Source organism: Ciconia boyciana, chromosome 4 (genome assembly GCF_034638445.1).
Source record: "Ciconia boyciana chromosome 4, ASM3463844v1, whole genome shotgun sequence".
Classification (NCBI taxonomy): Eukaryota; Metazoa; Chordata; class Aves; order Ciconiiformes; family Ciconiidae; genus Ciconia; species Ciconia boyciana.
The window spans coordinates 28,223,858-28,247,437 of NC_132937.1; the positions used below are offsets into that span (position 1 = coordinate 28,223,858).

General features: G+C 46.1%; 1 protein-coding gene across 1 annotated transcript; it reads right to left on the bottom strand.

Annotated features, from left to right (window-relative positions):
- Window positions 1-93: 93 nt before the first annotated feature.
- Window positions 94-23,517, bottom strand: LOC140650946 (tetraspanin-36-like). Its single transcript, XM_072859863.1, has 7 exons — window positions 23,372-23,517; window positions 7,217-7,408; window positions 6,256-6,330; window positions 5,689-5,784; window positions 4,958-5,110; window positions 3,787-3,870; window positions 94-1,772 (listed from the first exon to the last, which is right to left on the bottom strand). The coding sequence occupies exons 1-7, from the start codon at window positions 23,429-23,431 to the stop codon at window positions 1,686-1,688; spliced, it is 747 nt and encodes a 248-aa protein (XP_072715964.1). The 5' UTR covers window positions 23,432-23,517; the 3' UTR covers window positions 94-1,685.
- Window positions 23,518-23,580: the final 63 nt, after the last annotated feature.

The window sequence follows — 23,580 nt, forward strand, 5'->3', positions numbered from 1 at the left end:
GCGGGAAGCGGCGCTGAGGGGACGGCCCCACCCTCTCCCCCCTCCGCCAGGAATTGCACCAACAACAAAAAAACTCCCCAGCATTTATTAATTGGTTATATAAATTAAGTTTATTTCGGCATTCCACAGAAGACAAAGCCCTCAATAAAAATTAAGTCACTTTTCAACATATACATACTCAGACTGGTATGTCTGCTACAGAATAGCATCATCACCTATTGCTTTTTCCTCGGGGCAGGGGAATAGATAAAGAAAGAGCTTACATTTACTCCAAACTCCTTTTCTTCTAATTAGCTACAGATACAAAGGTTTATTGCTAAGGATAATTTCTTTGGCGCTTATCTCGCCAAAGAAAAAATAAGCAAATACACGTGCTTTTCCACAATTCCCTAATAAAGAATAGCTCGGAGTTCCCTCCCTCCCGACATCACAGCTCTAAAAACAACCAAAAAAATGCTGAAGAACTGAGAAGCAGATTAACGTACAAATGTGTGAAGGAAGGACCATTTTTAAAGCAGCGATGCAATCCAAGAAGTCACCGCATCCAGCAGACCTTTACGGAGAAAGCAAAACTAGCAAACAAGGAGTCGCATGCCGCCACCAGACAACAGGTTACTGAAATTGCTTGGTACAAGAATGCATCGTCTTAATATTTTTAGTGGTGAAAAGTGGTCGGACCGTCAGTGGCGCAGGGACGGCTGCACTAACCCCTCCAGCAGAACCATCTACACCACTGCACCGAGCCAACACGTCCTCTGACTGCCATCTTCCAGCCTGTATTCATGTCAATAACTCTTGCAACTTCTACATTGAATGGAGAGATGTAGTCTGTCTTTCAGACAAACCATAAAAGCATCAGTAAAGGAGAAAAAAAAAGTTCAAAAGCCTTGCTTCAAAAGCAATTTTTAATGTCTAATAATAATTTTAAAAATTACAAAAAAAACAAGCCAGAGAGAGATGTCCGGAGCCCAAAAGCTCCAAACACACGTCCCCTCCTAACCTGGGATTGTTCACATTTGCTAGCTGCTTCAAAAAACAACTCAAGTGTCTGTTCTAGACTTTAAACACGGGGTTGTCTTGCACTAACAACCTCTGCACTAAACTGAATTACAACATATGACCATAAGAAGGAGGGAAAAAAGAAAAAAAATAGAAACACCATCAGATAGAGAGGAAACGTATTCTAACTCTCCATGCTTACAAAGAATATTTGAACCTGGCATTCAAAAGTTTCTTTTGCTGTTTAACCACGCCATGGGAATCATCTGATGTTTGTGCGGACAACTGAAACCTCTCCTGCGGTCTCAATCAGTTGAGTGATTACAAATAACATTTCTTCTGCATGTTTTAAGGGTAGAGGAAGGAAATGCAGAAAAAAGATTCTTTCTGGAGTCTATTACACCATCTGGTGCTATCTAAAGTCACAAATGCAAATCTACAATAACCTCACAGAAAGCTGTGGTATGCAAGATCAGGGTACGTTACTGTAGGGCACTGAATATTGAAATTGCCATTTCACGTCACCCACAAGAAACTTTCCCAAGTCAATACACGATGTTCTTTCTGTTTCAGGTACATAAAATAAAATACTTAGCAAGAAGGTCATAAGTTGTCCTTTAGCGTTCATCTTTACAAGTCTATTTTATCATCACGAAGCAAAAAAAAAAAGTGATCTTTGCATTTTATTAAGCAAACACCCCTGAGTAAAGAGGCTGATATCCACTGTCTTCTTTCTTGCAAGTAAGCACGCAGACACTCAGCATGCCAAAGAACTGAAAAAGAGAAAGAGAGATTTAGTTCCGCTGTGTTTTGTTTCAGCCATCAGACCCAACACCTATATGTTCATTAGACCATTTCATCATAGCAAGGACATTCTTTTCGTAGTAAAAAACCACTTAGAAAATACATCTACAGAAAGTGATTTTTTTGCATATCAATTTCCAATAATAGTTCCAGCTCAACTTTTTCCTCCCTGGTTTCTCCCATTAATTTACACATCCACATTAATTCCTAGTTATCTTACCGTGGGAAAAATGTCAGTGAAAGCACGGGATTATTCTGGACTTAAAACGAGTTCTGTAAAAATATTTAAGCATATAAAATATGCAAATAAAGATAGTGCAGAATATGCTAAGGCAATCTTTAGAGATGACCACAGGAGAGATCCTGGTGGGAGGGTTCATCACGAATAGTAATGGGACATGTAATGGGAGTGCAGAACTCATCGCTTTTATAGAAGGAAAGGAAATGATGGAAACGACACCGCTGAGTCATTTAAGCCCACGAGATCAAATGCTGTAAACAATCACCTCTCTGCTAGGGCCAAAATTAAGAAAAGGAAAATTTAACTAAGCCAAGCCCCACTCCTGAGATGACATCTGGACAGGTTTTGCCTTCTGCATTGAGTTCAGGAGTGGGATGTTAAACAGTAAGTGTTCTGCACTGGCTCACCTTACAGCCACTCTTTTATAAAGAGCAGATGTTCAAAGAAAAAACACTTTGCTGTTATTAAATGGTTCAAATCTCTGTCAGCAAGGAACAGGTTACTAATCTTGGAGGAGAGGTACAGGGAACAATGACAAACCACCAGGCTAAAATTTATGGGTCAAATCTTCAAAGAAATGCGTACGCAACTTTGTGATGTGCCAATTGCGAGGAGTTTTACGTCAGGGTTTTTAAATCTAGTTTTCACTCACAAGATGATGTGGTTTCACGTTTCATTTAATTCAATCTTACAAGTCTATAAATAGCCCTGCTGGTTTCATTCCTAGTCATATTTCTAGTCCATTTTGATTCCAGGTCTCTAAGCACAGGACTATTCATTGGGTTATATCTAAAAACAAACTTTGATGAGCAATTTTTTAAATCCCAGTTAAACACAGCAAAGCTGGTTGTTTTAATAAAGAAGTCTAGATCTAGGACTTTTAGCACACCCAGCTTTTTGTACTTCCTACCAAACGACCAAGATGGATTCTTCATTGACTTGCCATCCCAAATCCCCTACTAGTTTTCTGGATTCCTCCCCTGTTGTGGTTTAGCCCCAGTAGGGCAATTCAGCACCACCCAGCCGCTCGCTCACCCTCCTCCCCAGTGGGATGGGGGAGAGAATCGAAAGAGCAAAAGTAAGAAAACTTGTGGGTTGAGATAAGAACAGTTTAATAATTGGAACAAAATAATAATAATAATAATAAATTGTAATGAGAAGGAAAACAACAAGAGAGTGAGAGAGGAACAAAACCCAGGAAAAAAAAACAAGTGATACAACCGCTCACCACCTGCCGACTGATGCCCAGCCAGTCCCCGAGCAGCGATCGCTGCCCCCGGCCAGCTCCCCCCAGTTTCTATACTGAGCATGAGGCCATATGGTATGGAATAGCCCTTTGGCCAGTTTGGATCAACTATCTTGGCTGTGCCCCCTCCCAGTTTCTTGTGCACCCGGCAGAGCATGGGAAGCTGAAAAGTCCTTGACCAGTGTAAACACCACTTAGCAACAACTAAAACATCAGCGTGTTGTCAATATTATTCTCATACTAAAATCCAAAACACAGCACTATAGCAGCTACTAGGAAGAAAATTAACTCTATCCCAGCCAAAACCAGGACATCCCCTTATTGTCAGGCAGATGAAACGGAGAAAGTTGGAAGAAAACGAGCGAGGAACAGAGGACTGGGTCTACTTCAGAGCCAGAAAAAGGCTGTAGGCTAATAGGACATGGTAGAAGAAAAAGCTCCGGGATCAAAGGATAAACAGTATTATTTTCCATGAGGGAGGAGATAAAACATTTACCTTTACAATGGCAAACCCCAGGATTACAAGCATAGCATAGCTGATAACGCTCTGCAGTCCGGACTCCAGCTCCTCTGCACAGCCCTGCCATGAAAGAGACAGGTGAAAACAAATCAGTAGATGTAATTCAGCTGGATGTTTTTTGGCTTTTTTTCCTCCCCAACACTTAAAAGGAAGCAGGACCTTGTAAGGCCTAACCAGTCACTGCAGACCTGAGGGCTTCCATTCTTGTCTTCCAGACCCGATGGCCTGTCATTTGCTGCTTGCTTGGGGAGAGGCACTGACATTTCATAGAATCATGGAATGGTTTGGGTGGGAAGGGACCTTTACAGGTCATCTAGTCCAGCCCCCCTGCCATGAGCAGGGACATCTCCAACTACATCAGGTTGCTCAGAGCCCCGTCCAACCTGGCCTTGAACGTTTCCAGGGATGGGGCAGCTACCACCTCTCCAGGCAACCTGTCCCAGTGTTTCATCACCCTCATAGTAAAGAACTTTCTCCTTAAATCTAGTTTGAATCTCCCGTCTTTTAGTTTAAAACCATTACTCCTCATCCTGTCACTACAGGCCCTGCTAAAAAGTTTGTCCCCATCTTTCTTCTAAGCCCCCTTTAAGTATTGAAAGTCCGCAATAAGGTCTCCCCGCAGCCTTCTCTTCTCCAGGTGCTTCTCAGAATCTCCTCTGGCTCAGGTCACTTAAAGACATGCCCAAAACTCAGAGCCAGGAAGACCAGCAATGGTATCTATAAAAGGCAATTTATGGGCTTGTGCCCCGGAGTGAAGAACCTGGTATGCAGTTCTCCAGATTCATAGTCAACCCTAGAAGAGTCTCTTCCCCTACCCCAGATCTGTTTGAACAACTACATCCCCATAGCTAGCGCTCTGGTCTTGTCACGTTGCTTCTGTAGCAACACGAAATGGAGGACTGTTACCAGCAGACAGACAAGACCAAACATCCAGATTGGTGCCCCTCCTTCATCATCTAGGAGCTTTTATAGAATAATATGAAAAGGAAGTTAGCTAGAGGAAAACCACGGGGAGAAAAGGGTTTGGGGGACAAATTGCTGAAAAGAATTGGATGAAGTTATCCCTAAACCCTGTCTAAAGTGCTTTCCTCCTTGGTTCTGGCTGGCTGAGAATGATCACGGCCCAGCTGTGAAACTTTATCCTCACCCGTGTATTGAGTTCCTGTGGCTGATCCAGACGCCCTGTGCAGTTCTTCATATCTTCCCTGCAGCAGCTCAGAGGGACGCTGTTGTTACCGGTGGAATTAAACCACTGTGTGGTTGTCCAGTCACTGTAGTTCTTCACCCCACAACAATGAAGCTGCCAAACACAGGATGGTTACAGGGATATATGAATATATATGAACCTGAATGCTAATGTTGAGTTGAACCTCTCTTACGCATAGTGGGCAAGAGCTGCCTGCAGTATGCAGAAGATTTACAAGTAGCAATATTTCAGGAAAACAGTAGTAGATATAACAGATCAGCTTCCCTTCATACACTATTACCTCCTTATTAGTTTATTCTTTGTGAAAGCCCTAATATTAAGGTGACAGGTTGCAGGATAGAGTCTTCCGTCATCTTTCTATTCTATGGTACAGGATTCTCAGCAGCAGTTATTCATATGTATTCATTTGGTCGGATCCAAAGGCCGTTTGTGTCAACAAGATCATTCATTGACATGAACTTGACATCAGGAGCCTGAAAATGCCAACTCTGCAAAGTGGGGAGCACCCTCAATTGCCTTAGAGAATCAGATGCTAAACACTGCTGCAGAGCCGAGTTCCAGGATACGACCATACTGACCCTCTTCCCCTCCCTTCCCAGCCCAAATTCCTTGTTTAGGACCCAATTGTTCTTTTCTAAATAATTCTCAGGACAATTTGAATGTTTTCTTACCTGTTTTTGTAAGTAATTCACAACAGTAGACTCTGCACTTGTCCCATCATACTTCTCAAAGACTGAGTGCATTGTGCCTTGCACGTCAGTTTTTACCTATTTAGAGAGGAAAAAAAAATACATACTGTTTTAACATGAGAGCTAAGAATTTTGTCTAGTGGAAACTGCAAAAGACCTGTATCCCAACTAAGTCAGGGGAAAAAAATGTTAAAAGAAATAGAAATCAAGCGATGGTTTAGATAAAATGCAGGTAGCACTTAACCGGAATCACATTCCTGGAGAGAAGCCTGCCTCCCCTGATGGAAGAGCCCTTCTTTGTGAGCATCAACAACTGTTTAATCCAACTTAGAGATTGTTGCGATGCCTGCCAGGTACTTTATGCGTTCACCATGTTCCCGACAAAGACCGATCCATGTACTGGATGGTGACATCCCCACTCCCACTTGCCCTGCAGATTGCAGGATAGGGGATGAAGTGCAAGAAAACTGGATATATTGGAATGCTCTAACAACACAAGATCTATTCTTTACTTTTAGGTAAGTATAGAGATGCTAATTCTTTGCTTACCTTTTCCCTGTAAACAAATCCCAGGACAAAAGCGGATACTTCTGCAATAAAGATAACCAGGATAATGGCCAAGAACTGAAATTAAAAGAGAGACTGTAAGGAAGAATTCCACAGCATTTGAATTCAATTGCACATTACCCATCACATTAATTTGTAGTGGTAAGTTATCGTTATCTGTTTTTGCCTCTCCAATCGCAATAGTTTCCAGAAAATAATTTAGAATAGGAGATTACTGTGCATGGCTGGGACTATGACTGTGGTTCCGCAGGATCTGTGCCCAGTGTAGGTGGTCTCCTGAACACTGCCATGATGTGATCTGTGTGAAGAGCCTATGAAACACTTCACAAGGCGAACAGGACGCTGCACAAATAAACCAGCAGCTTAATTAGGTACACTGGGCACTGCTTGCTGAGCTCATATTGCCTTCAAGGCACGAGCTAGGAGCCCAAAGTTACTCAGCTTGAACCTTTCTGGGTTTTTAAAAATCATTCTAGAAGAAGTGGGGGCATACTTTCAGGATTCAGAGAACTAAAGTCAGCAGAAAAATACTTTTTTTTTTTTTTTTTGGCTTGCTTTGGAAATTCACATCTCCTCCTGTTCCCTCACCATCACCCTTCTACCCTTCTTCTCAAAACTTCCTACTCTCCACACTTATCTCCAGCAAGCTAGCTGAGGCAGAGCCATGAAACTGCCCACGGCTGTGGGTATTTGTCTGGGCAAGGCAGTGCAACTAATAATTTAGCCTGCACCTCACTCACCATCAACCAGTGCCTCACAGCAGTACGTCACTCCCACAAAGGAGCAGCGCTGTGAGGCAGCGCTGTGAGGCAGAATAATACTGCTGTGAGGCAGAATAATCTTTTCCTTTCTGTTCTGTGCGTCCTGAGAAGGTCTAGCGTAGCACCTCCCGTACCATGCTACGGGGTGAAGAAGAGGACGTGCGAGAATGTGCAACACTCACCAGCCCTAGGCCAACTCGAGACTCCCGGAAGGTGGCACAGCAGCCGATCAACCCAATGACGAACATTACCACAGCAACGCAAATAATGATCATGGCAGGCAAGAGAGCATACTTGTCCTGCAGAAAGCTGTCGTAGCTCTTGTAGGTGTTAATGACATATGCCCCAACATAGCTGAGACCAGCCGCTGCTGCCTGAAATGCAATAAAGAAAGTTATTAGCAGTTATTTATTAAGCATCTGCCCAGGAAAGTAAATTTGGACTTTTTTGTAACACTGCAATGAACATTTCAACTTTAGAAGTAATGACTACGGTATGCCAAGATCTAGAAAAAAAATGCTGCATCTGAAACTAGCTACCCATTCAAACTTTAACACAGAGAAGACAAAATTCACTTCCCGTGAATCACTCCTCTACTAATGAAGCACCACTTTAGCTGAGATGAAACACAGGAGTCTATCAATATGCATCAGCCAGTGTCTCTGCAGAGGGCCAAGCTCACATGTCCTACCCAAGATCACCTACATCCTACCCAATGCTGCATTTGGACAAATCAACTTTTAAGATGATCACCACAGGGGTGGGTTATTGGTTTGGGGCTTTTTTTGAGAAAAACCTCATCCTTTCCACTCTCGCAAGACCATTAACCACTAAGACAGGCACAAATGTTCCTAATCTCAGCAAAACACAGTCCCTCCTTTTCCTGGAGGAAGCAGATTTCTGCATCCTCTAAAATAAACTCTCCTCCAAAAGGATGTTTTGCCAATTGAGGCCAACATACAGTGCACCAGTGAGAGCTGCCCAACTAGCAGCCCTGGAGATGCAAGGCTTTTATCTGCAGAACTGGGTACAGCCCTAGAAATAACACCGACAGCCTCAGCAATGCCTTGCCAATGCCTCACCAATGGCGTAAAAAAAGTCTCTCAAGAGTTACAACAGCTCATCCACCCTCTATAATCCTGCAGCACAAGACTATGCCTGTAAAAATGAAGCACCGTCCGTATTCACCTTCTGGAAACTTGAGGGAAACCAGTCTGTTTTCAATAGGCTACAGCTGGATTTCATCATGCAGCTTACAAGCAGTTCATTACTTCCCCCAGTGCTGTACGTTTTAATTAAATCAAACACTCCTCACACTGGAGCTAGGACTTGCTAATTCCTTTACCTTGTTTGGCTCCTTCCCCTCCAGCCAGGTCTGGTGCCTGCCCTTCAATTACCTCCAAGTGCAGGGGACATCCTTCATTTCAGACAGCCCTCACACCACACCACTCTTGCATTCCTGGACACTGCCTGTACCTCAAAATTACCGGGATCAGATGCACCAAGCGATGAAACCGGGATCAAACTAACCCTTAGAGACATTTAGCACACGCCATGCAAGATCCTGCTGTGTTGGGGCTCAGATACGGCAGGTCCTCCACAAAGACAGATATCAGGAAAAGGAATAGGACCATCAATTCTCAAGAAGTTTTTTTTCTTCTCCACATGCACTGGGTTTTCAGGTGGTGCTAATGATTAAAGCAGTTCCTAAAACTTCCTTTAATTTTTCCTCTCATTGAGGAAAACCTCTTTCCCATTTCCCCGTCTGCAGGCATACAGTGACCAGGGCTTCTTCCTCCCACTCCTTTTTAGGGATGCAGGGAAAGGATGAGACCACTTCAGCTCAAAGGGCACCACTGCCTTCTCACTTCACCACCGTGAGCAACCTCACCTCTTCCTCCTCCAACCTCCTGCTCTTGTACTGAAAGTGGGACAGGAAAAGTCCCTGGAGTGGTAGCAGCACTAAAGGTGGGGCTGGGGACATGGCACCTCCGTCCTGCCTCGCCTTCAATTGCACAAAAAGAGCGAGGCGTATGACTCAAAAAGTGCATCCCATATTTCTGGCGTGGAGAGCTGGATGCATGTGCAACTGTCCAGCTATTCTCCGTTCTGGAACAGCATCATCTGGGCACGGGCAGCCATGGAGAAGGAAGCAACACTCTTGGGCTAACTATCCATCATCATGGAAAAAATGTGGTGATGGGATTTGCCCAATATATCCTTTATTGCTGATATTTTCTAGGATTATTGAGCACTGTGTTTAGCCAAATTGGCCCCAAACCCAGTGAAAACAATGCAGAATTACTAGGAACTTTTAAGGGCTTCTTCCAGGCTCAAAACACTACAGTACAAGCAGCTCTGCTCCCAGGTTTAAGATGGAGTAATCTGCAACAGAATTTGTTTCTTTGTTTTTAATTTATCATTAAAAAAATTAAGTTTTACTTCAGTATTCTTCATCTGGAAAAAAGAAAAAGCCACTTTTCCATTTGCTGGACTAAAAGATGTATTTTAGTTGAAAGAGATGGTAAAAAGTGAGCCTAAAAAAGTTAAAACAGATAGAGGTAATTCATCCAAGTTAAAACATTTCTAAGACAAAAAAAAAAAGTAGCATCTCCCTGAAAGTGTCAGAGAAACTTGGAAATTCAGAGAGGCCCACAAGGAAACTCTGCTTCCCACTGCCATCCCTAGAACAACCAGAAGCAAAACCAACTTATTGCAGCAAAGCCAAAGTGATGGAGCTTTCTGTACCCTTCCTCCAGGTGAGCTCCCTCTGAAAGGTTTTGCAGGTTTGCAGGGGAAAACAGAGCTTCCTGAAAAAAAAAATATGCTGCATCTATCTAGTTTATAACTTTTTCCTTATTCCTTCATAGCTTTTGTGCAGTGTTAATATCCCAAATCTAATGAACACAGCATTGTGAATTCTGAATTGGATCACGGTCGCTCAGGACACAAGATTCAAGATGGGATGCAGGAGCTTTTATTAACCACAGCAGTTCTCTGCTCAGCTGGGCCAGCACCAGCTCGGAAAGCAGCTCATGCAGTTCCTAAAAGGGTTCAAGAGTTTGGCCCCTGCTCCCATGGAAGCCATGGAAAACATCCAAGTGACCACAGCAGGAACAGCGAACAGCGTGATGCTCTGGGTTGTCTTAAAATCTTCTCCTTACTTTTGCATGGCAAAAAAATATTACATGAGTAATGCCACAGCTACTGTCACAGTCGTCCCACCCTGACTGTAACCCCTGACTGCATTTGTTGCTGGGTTTTGAAGCCTTCCTGGTAAACATGGGCATGGCTAGAAAGTAATGGTATTCTGGTTTCTCAGGTCTGGGGGAAATTTCAGGCAGGTGCACCACGACTCCCCAGCATGCACCAAGTCATAACCTTCCACCACAAACAGACACAACGTGGTGATGCTCTTGGCCGCTGTGCTTGTGCCCCAAAATCACCTCCTTGGTCTCTCTGCTGCTGCCATCACCACAAACCTAACGCAGAGCTGAGTTATGGCTTCATGAATTCCAGGCTAGAGAAAGTACTCCCAGGTAGTCACCCTAAACCAAAGGTGGAGCCGGCCACTAGCAGCATGAAGCCTCCTGCACGTGCACTTTTAAACCAGGCGCTTTCATCTGGGCACAGCCACTAATGAGAAGGTTCTTCCTGAGGCCATCAGCCTTTGGTGCAGCTCAGCACCCAGGCTGGGACGTCCCACCACACTTGTCATCAACCGCTGAGTGCCCACAGCCCCTGGAGAAAACCAGAAGCACTGTGAGACCCTCAGAAAGATTCATGATGGAGGAAGGCAGTCCCTGGGGAAACGGAGCAGGAGTGACTTGACTGCAGGAAAGGCAGCACAGACTGAATAGCCAGGGTACGAATAAAGCATAAGCCATGTTTTTGGCAGGTAAATGAGTCATCCGCATTCAGCAGCAATGTCATGTCAAAACACACACAACGAAACAGTCTTGTGACTTAGTTAATGTGTAAAAGTTAATGTGCAAAGTGCAAAAGTTAATCGTTTGTCATCTTCAGAGAACATAAAGCCCTGCTCTTTTGCGTAACTCCAGTCCCAGCCTTTGCAAGTAGTTCTCTACTTCTAAAGACAGTCTGCTTCATAATTTCATCTTCCTATAGGATATTTTACACAAAAGAATCCTCCAATATTTCCATTATACTTCTGCAAGTGATTTAGACAACAGACACGTTCTTCATCTCTCCTCTCTTCTTTAATGCCCGGTTTTCTACCTATTTTCAGTGTGCTCAAGACAAAATGCAACAGGAGCATGCACAGGAAATACTAAATATGGACCAACTGTGAGGAAACTAAGAAAAATCTTGTTGCTAGTAAAGGGCTACCACAAATTCAAAAACACATTGTGAAGCCAATTCACAGAAGTCCTATGAGCCAGGACTAGCAAAGCTCCACGACAGTAAGCCAACATCAGAGGGTCCAGTGTTGAGTTCAAGGAAATTCTTGCCCAAACTTTATCAATGCAAATATAGACCGGCACTTTCACAGTAGGTTTTATTGCGACATTCAGGATTGTCTGGGTTCTGGTCTGAGACGAAACACAGCCAGCAAGAGGTCTATTACAATTTCCGAACTTCTGCTTCCAAGCAGAAAAAGGAAGCGTAATGAGGTAAAAATAAAAGACTTTGGGTAAAGACCTGGCTTAAAGGAAGTTCAGATTTTTCCCCACAAACTGAGAAACAGCCATAACTTCACCCATAGTTTTTAATTCAAAGTGAAAATTTTGAAGCCTGAAGAGCAGGGTCACTCAGAAGTGGAAGGCATTTCAGGTAACTATCTGTTCCCTGTTTTATTTTTGCAGATGAGTCCCAGAGCTAAACTTCGAAAGTGGAGAAGAAAAATATTTCAGAACATAAATCTCTGAGCTCTCCCCTTAAGCCTTCCCAGTACTTAAGGCAAGTTCAAAATCTGGTGGAGGGATTTTCCCCCAACATTGCAAAACCTTCAGCTCATTCCTAGATCTAAGATGAAACTTTTATAGAAGAGAAGTACAACAGGAAAAGTCCTTTGCACTGCTGAAGATAGACCCTAAGTCACAAGTGTAAAGTACGCCTGATTAAACAGGTTTCTGTTGGATCTCAAAAAAAAAGAATCTTTCACAAAGGCCTGTTTAAGCAATTACTTTTGGGGAGGAAGAGATCAAATAATTCCTTCTCATGATTAGTCAAACACACCTAAATTATACACAAGGTTGCCAGGCTTAGTCCAAGAAATTCACACTAGAAACTGTTATTGTTCTTTACAATTTTTTTAGTCTCCTGCTTGGAAGTTTTCTTTCAGAAGAATTCAGCGCAGAATAGGATCACGCAATGCACGGAAGAGGCTTGGCCCAATACAGCTGGTTCAAACCCCAGCGCAAGCAGCCAAGGAGTGATGCAAGGCTGATACGGGAGAACCAGTTCCCCTGGTCCGCGGGGCTGCATTGTCGTCTGCACATTGCCGTGGTCCGCCAGCGACGGCAAGCAGAACAACACAACCTTACCCCTTCCTCCCCAAACATCCCCGGCTGACTCACTAGGGCTCCAGGAAATGCTGCTGGTATTTCTTTATGCTGATGATACCCATAAAACAAGCTGAAGAGATGAGGTAAATGGAAATTTTGCAAGAAAGCCCCTTTTCACAGCTGAGCGACAAAGCTGTGACTGTCCCTGCTGTCACCCACCACAGCTCACACCGTTCAAGGACCTAATGCCAGAATTACTTGCTTTTTTATATCCCGTGCCCCTGACAGAAAGCAGAGATCTTAAACTGTTTGAGTGCGAACAATGAGCTCCTTGTTGGGGTTGAGTGAAAAGAAAGCAAAGCCGTAACAACTGGGTTTTCCTAAGCTGATGTTTGGGCAGGACCTGGGCAGGGTTACTCATCAAGTTGACTTCACCCACCTCTTCCATACTTAGCCCAGCCGGCTGAGCCAGGGAGGCAGGTATACAGTGACGCTCTGCTGCAAGACGTATATAACAAGCTGGAACTCTCTCCAGCCACATAATGCACACACAGGACCATGAATATTCAAAACCAGAAGGGGATAGAACTGGATGGCTATGAGGAGCCCAAGCTGTCTCACTGATGCAGAACAGGACAGCTGTTGGAAAATAGTAGATTTTATATATTTTTAAAAAGTACAGCAAGTTTGCGGATGACACCGAGCTGTGTGGTGCGGTCGACACACTGGAGGGAAGGGATGCCATCCAGAGGGACCCTGACAGGCTTGAGAGGTGGGCCCATGCGAACCTCATGAAGTTCAACAAGGCCAAATGCAAGGTCCTGCACATGGGTCGGGGCAATCCCAAGCACAAATACAGGCTGGGCAGAGAATGGATTGAGACCAGCCCTGAGGAGAAGGACTCGGGGATGTTGGTTGATGAGAAGCTCAACATGACCCAGCAATGTGCACTCGCAGCCCAGAAGGCCAACCATATCCTGGGCTGCATCAAAAGCAGCATGGCCAGCAGTCGAGGGAGGGGATTCTGCCCCTCTACTCCGCTCTGGTGAGACCCCACCTGCAGTGCTGCATCCAGCTCTGGGGCCCCCAACATAAGAAGGACATGGAGCTGTTGGAGCGAGTCCAGAGGAGGCCACGAAGATGATCAGAGGGCTGGAGCACCTCTCGTGTGAAGACAGGCTGAGAGAGTTGGGGTTGTTCAGCCTGGAGAAGAGAAGGCTGCGGGGAGACCTTAGAGCAGCCTGCCAGTACCTGACGGGGCCTACAAGAAAGTTGGAGAGGGACTTTTTACAAGGGCATGTAGTGATAGGACAAGGGATAATGGCTTTAAACTGAAAGAGGGGAGATTTAGATTAGATATAAGGGGTATAAAAGGGTAAATTTAGATTAGATATAAGAAATTATTCACTATGAGGGTGGTGAGGCACTGGCACAGGTTGCCCAGAGAAGCTGTGGATGCCCCATCCCTGGAGTGTTCAAGGCCAGGTTGGACGGGGCTTTGAGCAACCTGGTCTAGTGGAAGGTGTCCCTGCCCATGGCAGGGGGGTTGGAACTAGATGATCTTTAAGGTCCCTTCCAACCCAAACCATTCTGTGATTTTTACCTTGTGTCCCACTGTCAGAAGGGGAATTTTGTATATGCTGATGACCATGAGCCCCTGCCCTTCTAGAGAGACTTACGGCCATGCAAATGCTTCACGACACTTTTATCAGTGTCACAGCCATAGAAGGGCCCCCTTAAACTTCCCTCTATATAACTGCTCTGAAAAAGAAGAAAAAAAAAAATTGCATCTATTAGGCATTACAGATACTTTTCCACCTTCCCTTTTTTGTTTTAATAAGTTAACCTTACGTGATGGCTGGGAACAGAAGTTTGTGTTCGTTTGCATTTATCGGCATAGGCTTCTTTCCTTCTCCCACCAAACCTAAATATAACATGGTAAAAGAGCCAAACTACTAGCTACAAAATTAAAAGGCAGTGTTTGTTGTTTTGAGGTTTTGTGGGTTTTTTTCCGAAGGTTTCTCCCAGAGTCCTCCAATTTCAGAGTGTTGATTTGATCGTTTGGTCCGTTAATGTGGACCAGTATAGGATTTTCTCTTTAAAAGGCTGGTCAGTGAAATAGAGAGTAACAAAGCCATAGTGTTAAAAGGAAATGCTGTAAGAACAGGGTAAATTGCAAATTCACCAAACACGCGTTTTCAGCAAGACGCATCCTCTATACAGTAAAAGAACTGAGACAATGAGACTTAGAGGCATTTCTCCCACATCAGACAAGACTTTCCCAGGGCCAGCACTAATATCTGCCACAGCACAAAACTTGGGCTGATTTGACTTTGTCCCATCTCATTCACTTTTTATGTGCAAAGAAAGATATGGTAAATAATACTGTTTATTTTTAAAGAGTAATAGCAGTTGTTTTCTGCAGCAAACTACTACAAATGCATACTGGAAGAACTATCACTAACCACACAAACACTTCCTGAACCATTCCCTTCTAGTTCTTCATTAGACAATCAGCTCACGGAGGTGTTTTAATTTTAAGGCTTGAAAACTACTTTTTTCACCAGTATCCCTGCATAGCAGTGATTTAAGTCAGAGCACCTCACCCAATACAATACCCGATGCTGATGCTTTGCGTTCACATCCAACAACTACATTCCCTGGGATGCTAGCACCTTTTCAGCAACTTTAATTTGCCAGAGGACAGATTAGGATATCATCTTCAGTTATTAGTTTGCCAAGTGTTTGCCACTACTGTGCTGTCCCCATGCCCCCCATATCTAGAATCAAGCCCCAGCAACACTGGTCTCAATTACAGCTGCACACCCCCTCCTTGACACAGAAGACACTCCTTGTCTTTGGGGTTTTTTTTGTACAAAAAAGGTTTTTTATTTACTTTGACAGGCAAATCCTCTAGCTCAAAAGGGTTTGCACAACATTTCCTCCATAAATAATTTATTTTATTACCCAACAGCCAGCACACATGGCAAGGGGAATTATTCCTTCTGGCTCCCTTGCTGCTTTACTGTACTACAAGTTTTATTCTTCCCATTCGCCACCAGATTTTCAAGTTCTCCCTAGCTCCTGTGTTACTCCATTTCCATGGAGTCAACAGGTTTTCTAGTGACTTCAGGGGAAAACAAAGGCACTGAGCACTTCCGAGAAAGCCTTCTTCATTTTATGCTCGCTTTAACGACTTTACAACTCCTGTTTAAAACTCCACTTAGCCCATACAGACTACGCAGGTCCCCAGACCTGACAGTCTCCCTTGGTGTGAAGCAGAACTGTTTTTTCCCCAGCAATTAGGGCAACCCTAGCTCAGCAGTTCCCATTCCACTTGCACAGACTCCTCTCCCTTTTCCTGTCCCGGGTTTAAAACTCTGCCAGCTCGGAGGGACCTCCTGGCTTTGGCTACCATTTCCTACCCTGCTTACAGTATTCATTTCTCTGAACAATAAATTGATTATTGCTGTATTTGTGTGATCTGGCTTTATCCAGGACCGTGTGTGACCCTCCGCCTGCAGCACAGAGCAGCAGACAGACTCCAGCATGCCCATCAGATGGCCACGCAGGCAACAAGTGCTACGGAGGGGACGTACCCACCATGTGCTGCAGCTCCCGGCCAGGCACAGCTCACAGCCACCGCCGGACAGGCTGACCACGCACTGGTGCAGTACGAGGTCACAGAAGGGTTGGGAAGGAGGTCATCTGGTCCAACCTCCTGCTCAAGCAGGGCCACCTAGAGTTGGCTGCCCAGGACAATGTCCAGATGGCTTTTGAATATCTCCAAGGATGGAGACTCCAACACCTTTCTGGGCAGCCTGTGCTAGTGCTCGGTCACCCTCACAATGACGAAGTGTTTCCTGATGTTCAGAGGGAACTTCCTGTGTTTCAGTTTGTGCCCATTGACTTTGGTCCTGTCACTGGGCACCACCGAGAAGAAAGAGCCTGGCTCCATCCTCTTGGCACCCTCCCTTCAGGTATTTATGTACATCAGTAAGATCCCCCTGAGCCTTCTCTTCTCCAGGATGAACGGTCCCAGCTCTCTCAGCCTTTCCTCACAGAAGAGATGCTCCAGTCCCTTCATCATCTTCACTGCCCTCTCTCTGTATGTCTGTGTCTCATCTACTGGGGAGCCCAGCACTTGAGACGTGGCCTCGCCAGTGCTGAGCAGAGGGGAAGGACCACCTCCCTCCACCTGCTGGCAACGCTCCTCCTGATGCAGTCCAGGCTACCCTCCGCCTTCTTGCAGCAAGGGTACATTGCTGGCTCAGGGTCAGTTTGGTGCCCACCAGGACCCACAGGGCCTTTTCTGCCAAGCTGCTTCCCAGGACACACATGGCTCTGCTCCACTTCCCACTGTCCTACAGGTCCTTTAGTTTCTGAGGCCTTGGAAGCCCATAGCTTCAAGTCTTTCTCCATTTTTTTTCTACTGGGAAAAAAAGCAATCAGCAATTTAAAAACCTAGCACACACATTTCCCTGTTCCCTAAGACTCTCAAGTTGTGAAAACATTGATTTGCAAAATAATACAAAATACTGAACTCAGCAAGTTGGCTTTGGATTGGAGCAAAAAAGCATCAAAGCTGTGAGCCCCTACCAAGTTGTCCTCAATCGCCAGCAGCACCAACAGCCCCAGGAGACACTGGAGACTGGTTGGTGACACTGATCTCATGCCAGTCATTAGCCACAATTTTAAAACCTTTAAATCATGCAAAGTACAGAGGTGGGACCTTACAGAGGTGGGACCTAACCAACAAAACTGTACTGAGCCTACTTGTTCAAAGCCATGGGAGACTCTTTAAAGTACATTATATCTAAATATTCAGCTGCGATGTACAACTATGGGGCATGTTTCAGCTTGCCTTCAAAACACACCACAGGGCTGCTCGGCAGGTACGGTGGGAAGCGCTTGCTTTTTCCTTTTCTTCCTCAATTGAAAACAATGAGCAGCAGCCAAAAAGCTCTGAAAACCTGCGGCTCTGTTTCAGGGGAGAAAGAAACTAAACCGACATCCACTTGCAGTGTTTATGTGCTGCAAACACACACACTCAAGTGGGGATTCTGGTTTTAGTGTGTTTGTTTTCAAGTTATATTAAATAAATGTTATCCTTAGAGTTGTCCAAGCATGCCGTCTGTTCCCCAAGCCTAACTGCGGGGTTATTTTCCCATCCCTAAAAGCCAGCACGTATCCTACGAAGTGTTAAGTGGTGGGATGTCCTCGTGGAGACACTACACACCAGTGCAAAGCAAGGAATCCTGCCCCAAATCCTCTGACTTCTAATGCTTAAACCTCCGCCTTGGGGTCAATGTGCTGCTGCTAATCAAAATCACAGAGCACCACGCACCCCTGAGGACAACAGGACCACTATTAGGAGAAAGCAGCACCACCCTTTTCACTCTTATTCTCCCCAAATACAGACACAGACTGCAGGGCAAGAGCCTGCTGCTAGTATAACTTCAGCTGAGCATCGATGGATTTATCAGCCGCTGCCAAGCTGTTCTGGATCTGAACAGCTGGTTCAGACACAAAACACCCTCTAGTTCAATATTTGCCTTGAGAACCACCCTAGTTCCTTAATAAGCTGTTCCTGGCTCAGCCACCACATCCTGCGACTTCCACCTCACGAGCTACGAACCGAACAGCAAAGAAGTGCACCTAAACCACAGTGGAGCTAATCCTAAAGCCTGGGGAAACTTCTTGGAGCTGGTAACGGGGCAGATGCCTCTAATCTGCCCTGAAATATTGCTTGTCACCCAGCTGAAAGGGAAGACACGTGGGGAGCAGGGCCACGTGGCAGTTGTGTGCCTCTTCCCGTAAGGAAAAGGCAGGTTGGGATTCTCCTGACGCAAAGGGATCCTGCCACAGTAAAGCAAACGCAGCTTGGCAGTGCAACGCTTTTGAGGAAAACGAAGGAAATGCCCAGTTCATACATCAACTACAGCAAAGAGCCGCTTTCGATTCCCCCGGATAAAGTGTCCTCAAGCCCTGAACTTCTTGCAGAGGGGTAACAAAACGGGACTTCTCAAGCAGCTGTAATTATCAGAGGCACTTCGACAACATCAGGCCTCTGGTTCTGGAGAGCTGCAAACGATGAGACTCGCAAAGAGACCAAAGTGCGTTTAGGACTGGATCCATAGCCCGGCCATCCAACAGGAGCCTTTTCACAGCCTCAGGGACCGCTGGGGACAGTCAGATGAGGCTTGTTCCCCAGAAGTGCACAGGAAAGGGTAAAGTTGCTCACACCATATCTGCATCACCATCTGAACACTTCCCCTTTCCCGACCACGCAGCACCAACATGTTAGTTTTAAATTTTGTCTGAGGCCCCTACACATACAGCAAAGCACATTTTCCTGAAAGTCAGTTAAGTTCTGCTTCCTGATTTTGGGCAGAGTAGTTTAAAATAAGGAGGAACTTTGCCCTTTCAAGGCATGCTCAAGTGGATCATGCCAGTGCCCAAGTCCGGTACCAAGTCCTGGCATCAGCCCTGTCCAGTGACCACTCCGGCTTGCGCAGCTTTTTTTCCCCCCATGGTTCAGCAACGAGTTCACAGCAGAGCTAGAAATGAACTCAACGCTTTCTGCTTCCCACCCAACGCTCTTCACGCCGGGTCAAAACGTCCCCCAGCCCTCCCCAGCTCATTGCCCCGTGGGTCCCGGGGACCCCAGCCAGTACCATGGCTCCATCAGAGGGGCAGAAAGAAGGAGCCCAGGGGAGAAGCCTGTCCCGAGCCCTTTCAGAAGTGGATGAATGACCACAGCTTTACTCGCTGGATGTGCTAAAAAAAAAAATAATAATAAAGCTCTTGGTTAAGCAGCTTTTTCCGCCACGGACGCTGCTGTGAGTCAGACTGACCCCGTGGCTGATCAGCATCATTTCCCTGACCCAGAGCAGGGAGGAGAGCTTCCACAGCTTGTCCATCTTCCTGTCACATATCATACACAGCATTAAAACCCGGCAGAGCTGCCTGTCCCCCACTGTCACGCGCAGCAGGCAGCTACAGGCAGGATTAAGGATTTGCCTAAGAACAGATGGAGGAAAGGTGAGAAACAGGTCACAGGGCTGCTGACATCCAGACCTCTGATGACTCTTTGGAGAATACCTCCATCCTTAAAAATAAATGTTTTTAGCACCAGTAATCTCCAGCATAACCTTTGCTATTCACTACATTTTCAATTCCAGCTAGGGATTAAAAAATCTCCTCCTCATTGGGGTTTTTAATTTATTTTTTAAGTATCCATCTGATTTCTCTCTGACTGAGGCTTCAGAGTCAGCATTCCCAAACCGCCCATCACCGCCACAAGTGATTTCAAACCACTCACAAATGCGGGAACTTTCCTTTTTTACAGATACATTTATCCCTCCCAATTACTAAAAATTAGTTAAAAGTGATACCACAGCAATCTTGTGATTGCTTGAGCATCCAGTGCACCCTTTAACATCACTCAGCAAACTGTTTTAAGGTTGAAAACAAGTAGCTTTTGGTCTTGGCTGCACCAAGGGCAAAGGAGATAGATTAAGCACAGACCAAAGAGACAAATACTCCTGGATGCCCAGACCAGCCTGAGTATCTCCTCAAAGCAGAGGTGACACTAGTACCCTAAACCACATTTGCTTCATGCTCACTGGGAACTCCTGGGTCACAAATCCAAAGATATTTGCCAAAAGCACCTGATGTAGGGTGGAGAAGGGAGATAGGGGACAGCTGGCCACCGTCAGCTTTGTAGTGCTGGGGCATTCTCAACAGGGCCCAGGTGGGAAGGCAAAGCCCCTCTCTATTCTCCAGTCAATGGATGACTCTTGCAACCATCTGGAGTCAAATCCCAACCCAAAAACTGTAGTTCACACCTCTTGTTAGCAAAGAGGCAGAACCCAGCTGGGTTTTCTCAAGTCAGTGAAGCTCCTGAAGGACCTGTAATCAGCTCAAATGCACCCTGAGTGTGTGTGGGTGCTGAAGGAGCCAGGGATCAGCTGGGGAAATCTGAGTCTGGCTTCATCACTCGCAGGTAGACCACACCTTGCCAAGGGACCAGCGCTGGGATCACTCTCCTGGCCTTCTCCTCCTTGGACAGTCCCGTTGCTGTCAACAGATCGAATTCTGCTCTCTCCAATCCACCGGTCCTGCTAAAACCACCCGGGCAATAACTTATCTTTATCCTCCTCTCCGCCGTCAGGCAAGTGAAGCAAGGCTGGGGATGTGCCCGCCTCTGATAAAAAGTGACTGGGAAACCTGGGCAAACCTGCAGCAACATGTAAGGTGGCCTTTTGGCGATGAAGGCCACAGGACTCCTGGTGAATGCCAAACCCTCTCTGGAAGCAGAGATCTGTTCAGTGACAAGCCAAGTCCCCTCACAAGACATTGCCAAGACCATCAGTCTCTTCCGATCCTTCCTCTCCCTCTTTTAGCTTACCAGAGTTAAACCACCATCCCATCTTCACCTAGAACAGGCCAACACCCATTTACCAAAATAACCACACACTCGGACCTAATTAGTAGGTGCTAAAAAGCAAAATTGGAGGTGGGCAGATCTCTCACAGCTTGAAGCACCACCCTTGGTAACCGCGTAGTTAAACCAGCTTCAACCAATACCTTGTTTGTGGGGGTTATGCACACCCACAGCCCCCCCAGTCCACTCCCCATGGCAGAACGACCCACAGATATGATGCTGAGCCTGGTGGGTAAGAGAGGAGCTGCTTTTTCACCTCATTTAGGAAGCCCCTATTTGTTATTCTGCAAAATCTGTCTTTCTTCACTCCTCCGATAACGATCAGAAATCCAAAAGAGGATTTATTGCCTTTTTAGGACATTTCTAAGCAATAACCTTTGTCAAAGCACCATAACTGCACCAGCTGCTGAATACACAGGTGGTAAATTATTTTCCATAATCATTTCCAAGCTGGGCAAGATTTGCAGCATGCAATGCCTGAGCATGAATTACTCCTTCGAGAAGAAGTCTAATGTTCTTTGCAAATCTTGTGTTTTGATAATTATCTGGAGCCTTGTACTTGTTAGAGCCTCAACTGTCAGAAATGTTCTGAAAGAGAACAGAGTCAGTTCCTCCTTCCCCACCCTCCTAAAACCTGAATTCCAGGTTCTGCAGTTCTGCTGCAGGAATGCGATTACCACATGTAATGGTGGTGGCAGCATCTAAATGCCACAGGCTTTGGGGCTGCATTGCTCTTCCTAGGGTAAAAACCAAAGGGCTGGGCTGGGTCACCCCAAATTCAGAGGCTATAGACATGCAGAAGGATAATTACTGATCGTCCATGGATCCGGATGACCCAATAGCTTCAGTCACGATTAGAGAGTTCCCCTATAGCAGAAGAAGAGGTACCAGAGATGCTTCCAGGAGGACATAAGGCTGTTTGATTTTTAAAAGCCAAGCAATGATGCTAACCTGAGGTACACCCCAGCTGAAGCTCAGGGGATTTCCACACACACGCAGTGGGATGCTCCCATGTTTCTCTGCAGGTATTTCAAAAAAACCCTCCACACGACAAACATACAGGGTAAGATCACATTACTTGACGCGCAGCAGTAAACATGGCCTCCTGCGCTGTTCAGGCTAGCGATACGAGAGTCACCTGGAACAGCCGCGGCAATAAATTGTGGTGAGCCCCCCCAAAGGAGGCACAGGACTGGACGGGGGCAAGCTCCTCGCTACAACCAGCGGCAAGTCCCATATTTACAAAACAGGGCACAACACCCCGCGAGACCTCAGGGTTTAATTCAAGCAGTATTTCCTTTTTTTTTTTTTCTCCATGTAGCTTCTCTCTTTGGGAAATCTCTGGTTCTTCTCTTTAATCCTTCCTTGCTTCAGAAGCGTCCTCTGCCTTCCCCATTACCCAGCCCTGCTCGGCCAGGCCACGGGGGAAGAGCAGAGCAGGGGGGTGCCGCTGTGCTGAGCCCTAACCCGGGCTGTCACCGGCAAATTGAAAGCATCCTGTGTAAACCACCGTTTTGAAAATACTCAAGTGCTACAAAGCAGATGCGAACGCCCAAATCACGCTACTGATACACACGAGATTTAACTGGGCCCCTTCTCCGAGAGCAGCCCGCAAGTAAGTCCCTGGCTGATGGTGGGTGGGGAGTTACGCAAACGTCCCCACGCAGGGGAAAAGCCCAGGACTGGTTACCAGAATAATCACTGCCTCTTCTGAGCAGCCACCTACCCCAGGCCCCGCTGTCACGAGGCCACCGTGCCATGAGCCTCCGATGCCGAGCCCCCCCAAACCACCAGGGGTTAGGCTAAAAAGTACGCAGCCCCACCCTCATTTTTCTTTTTTTTATTGCTTCTATGTAATTGTTAAGTGATTTGGAAAGGCGTATTTGTAGCAGAACATAGTTGGGACAAAGTTCTCGGCCGTTTTCCTGCCCCAGACGCTCCTCAGCCCAAACTGGGAGGGCAGCCCCTCGCCCCGCTGCAGCCAAACGGTTCCATTTGGTTCCCATCACAAAATTAGCTTGTAGGTCGCTTTCATGACACGCCTTTAAAAACACTACTAAAAAACCCTACTACATTAAAAACACCCTACTACGTTAAAAACACCCTGAAAAAAAAAAAAAACAAACAAAAACCAAAAAACACCAACACCATTTTTTTCCTCAGCAACTTAAACCCCCAAATCTTCTTGTTCTTTAAAAATATATATGTAGGGTTACTTATAGAAATGAGTACCTGTGCACCCGTAAACTAAATGCCTGATTAGCTCTGGAAACCCCGCTTAACCGTGTCCCACCGCACCGTCTCCCTCTGCCAGAGCCCTTCACGGCACCCACCACCCGGGACCGCAACCCCCGTGTAAACCACGCGGGTCCGGGTCCGCAACCCCCACGCCCCGCACCCCCGAGTGCCGGTCGCGGTACCCAGAAGGCGAGGCTCAGCAGCAGCAGCACGGTCTTAGAGGTGATCACGCCGCAGTCCATGTCGTGGGGCAGACGGAGCAGCTCTGGGGCGGGCGAGCAGGGCCCGGCTTCGGGTCCCGCGTGGGGCCGCCCCCGGGCCCGCCCCGCAGCCCGGCAGCGCAGCCCGCCCGCCCCGGCTCTTCCCACCCACGGGGCCGGTCAATGTTTCC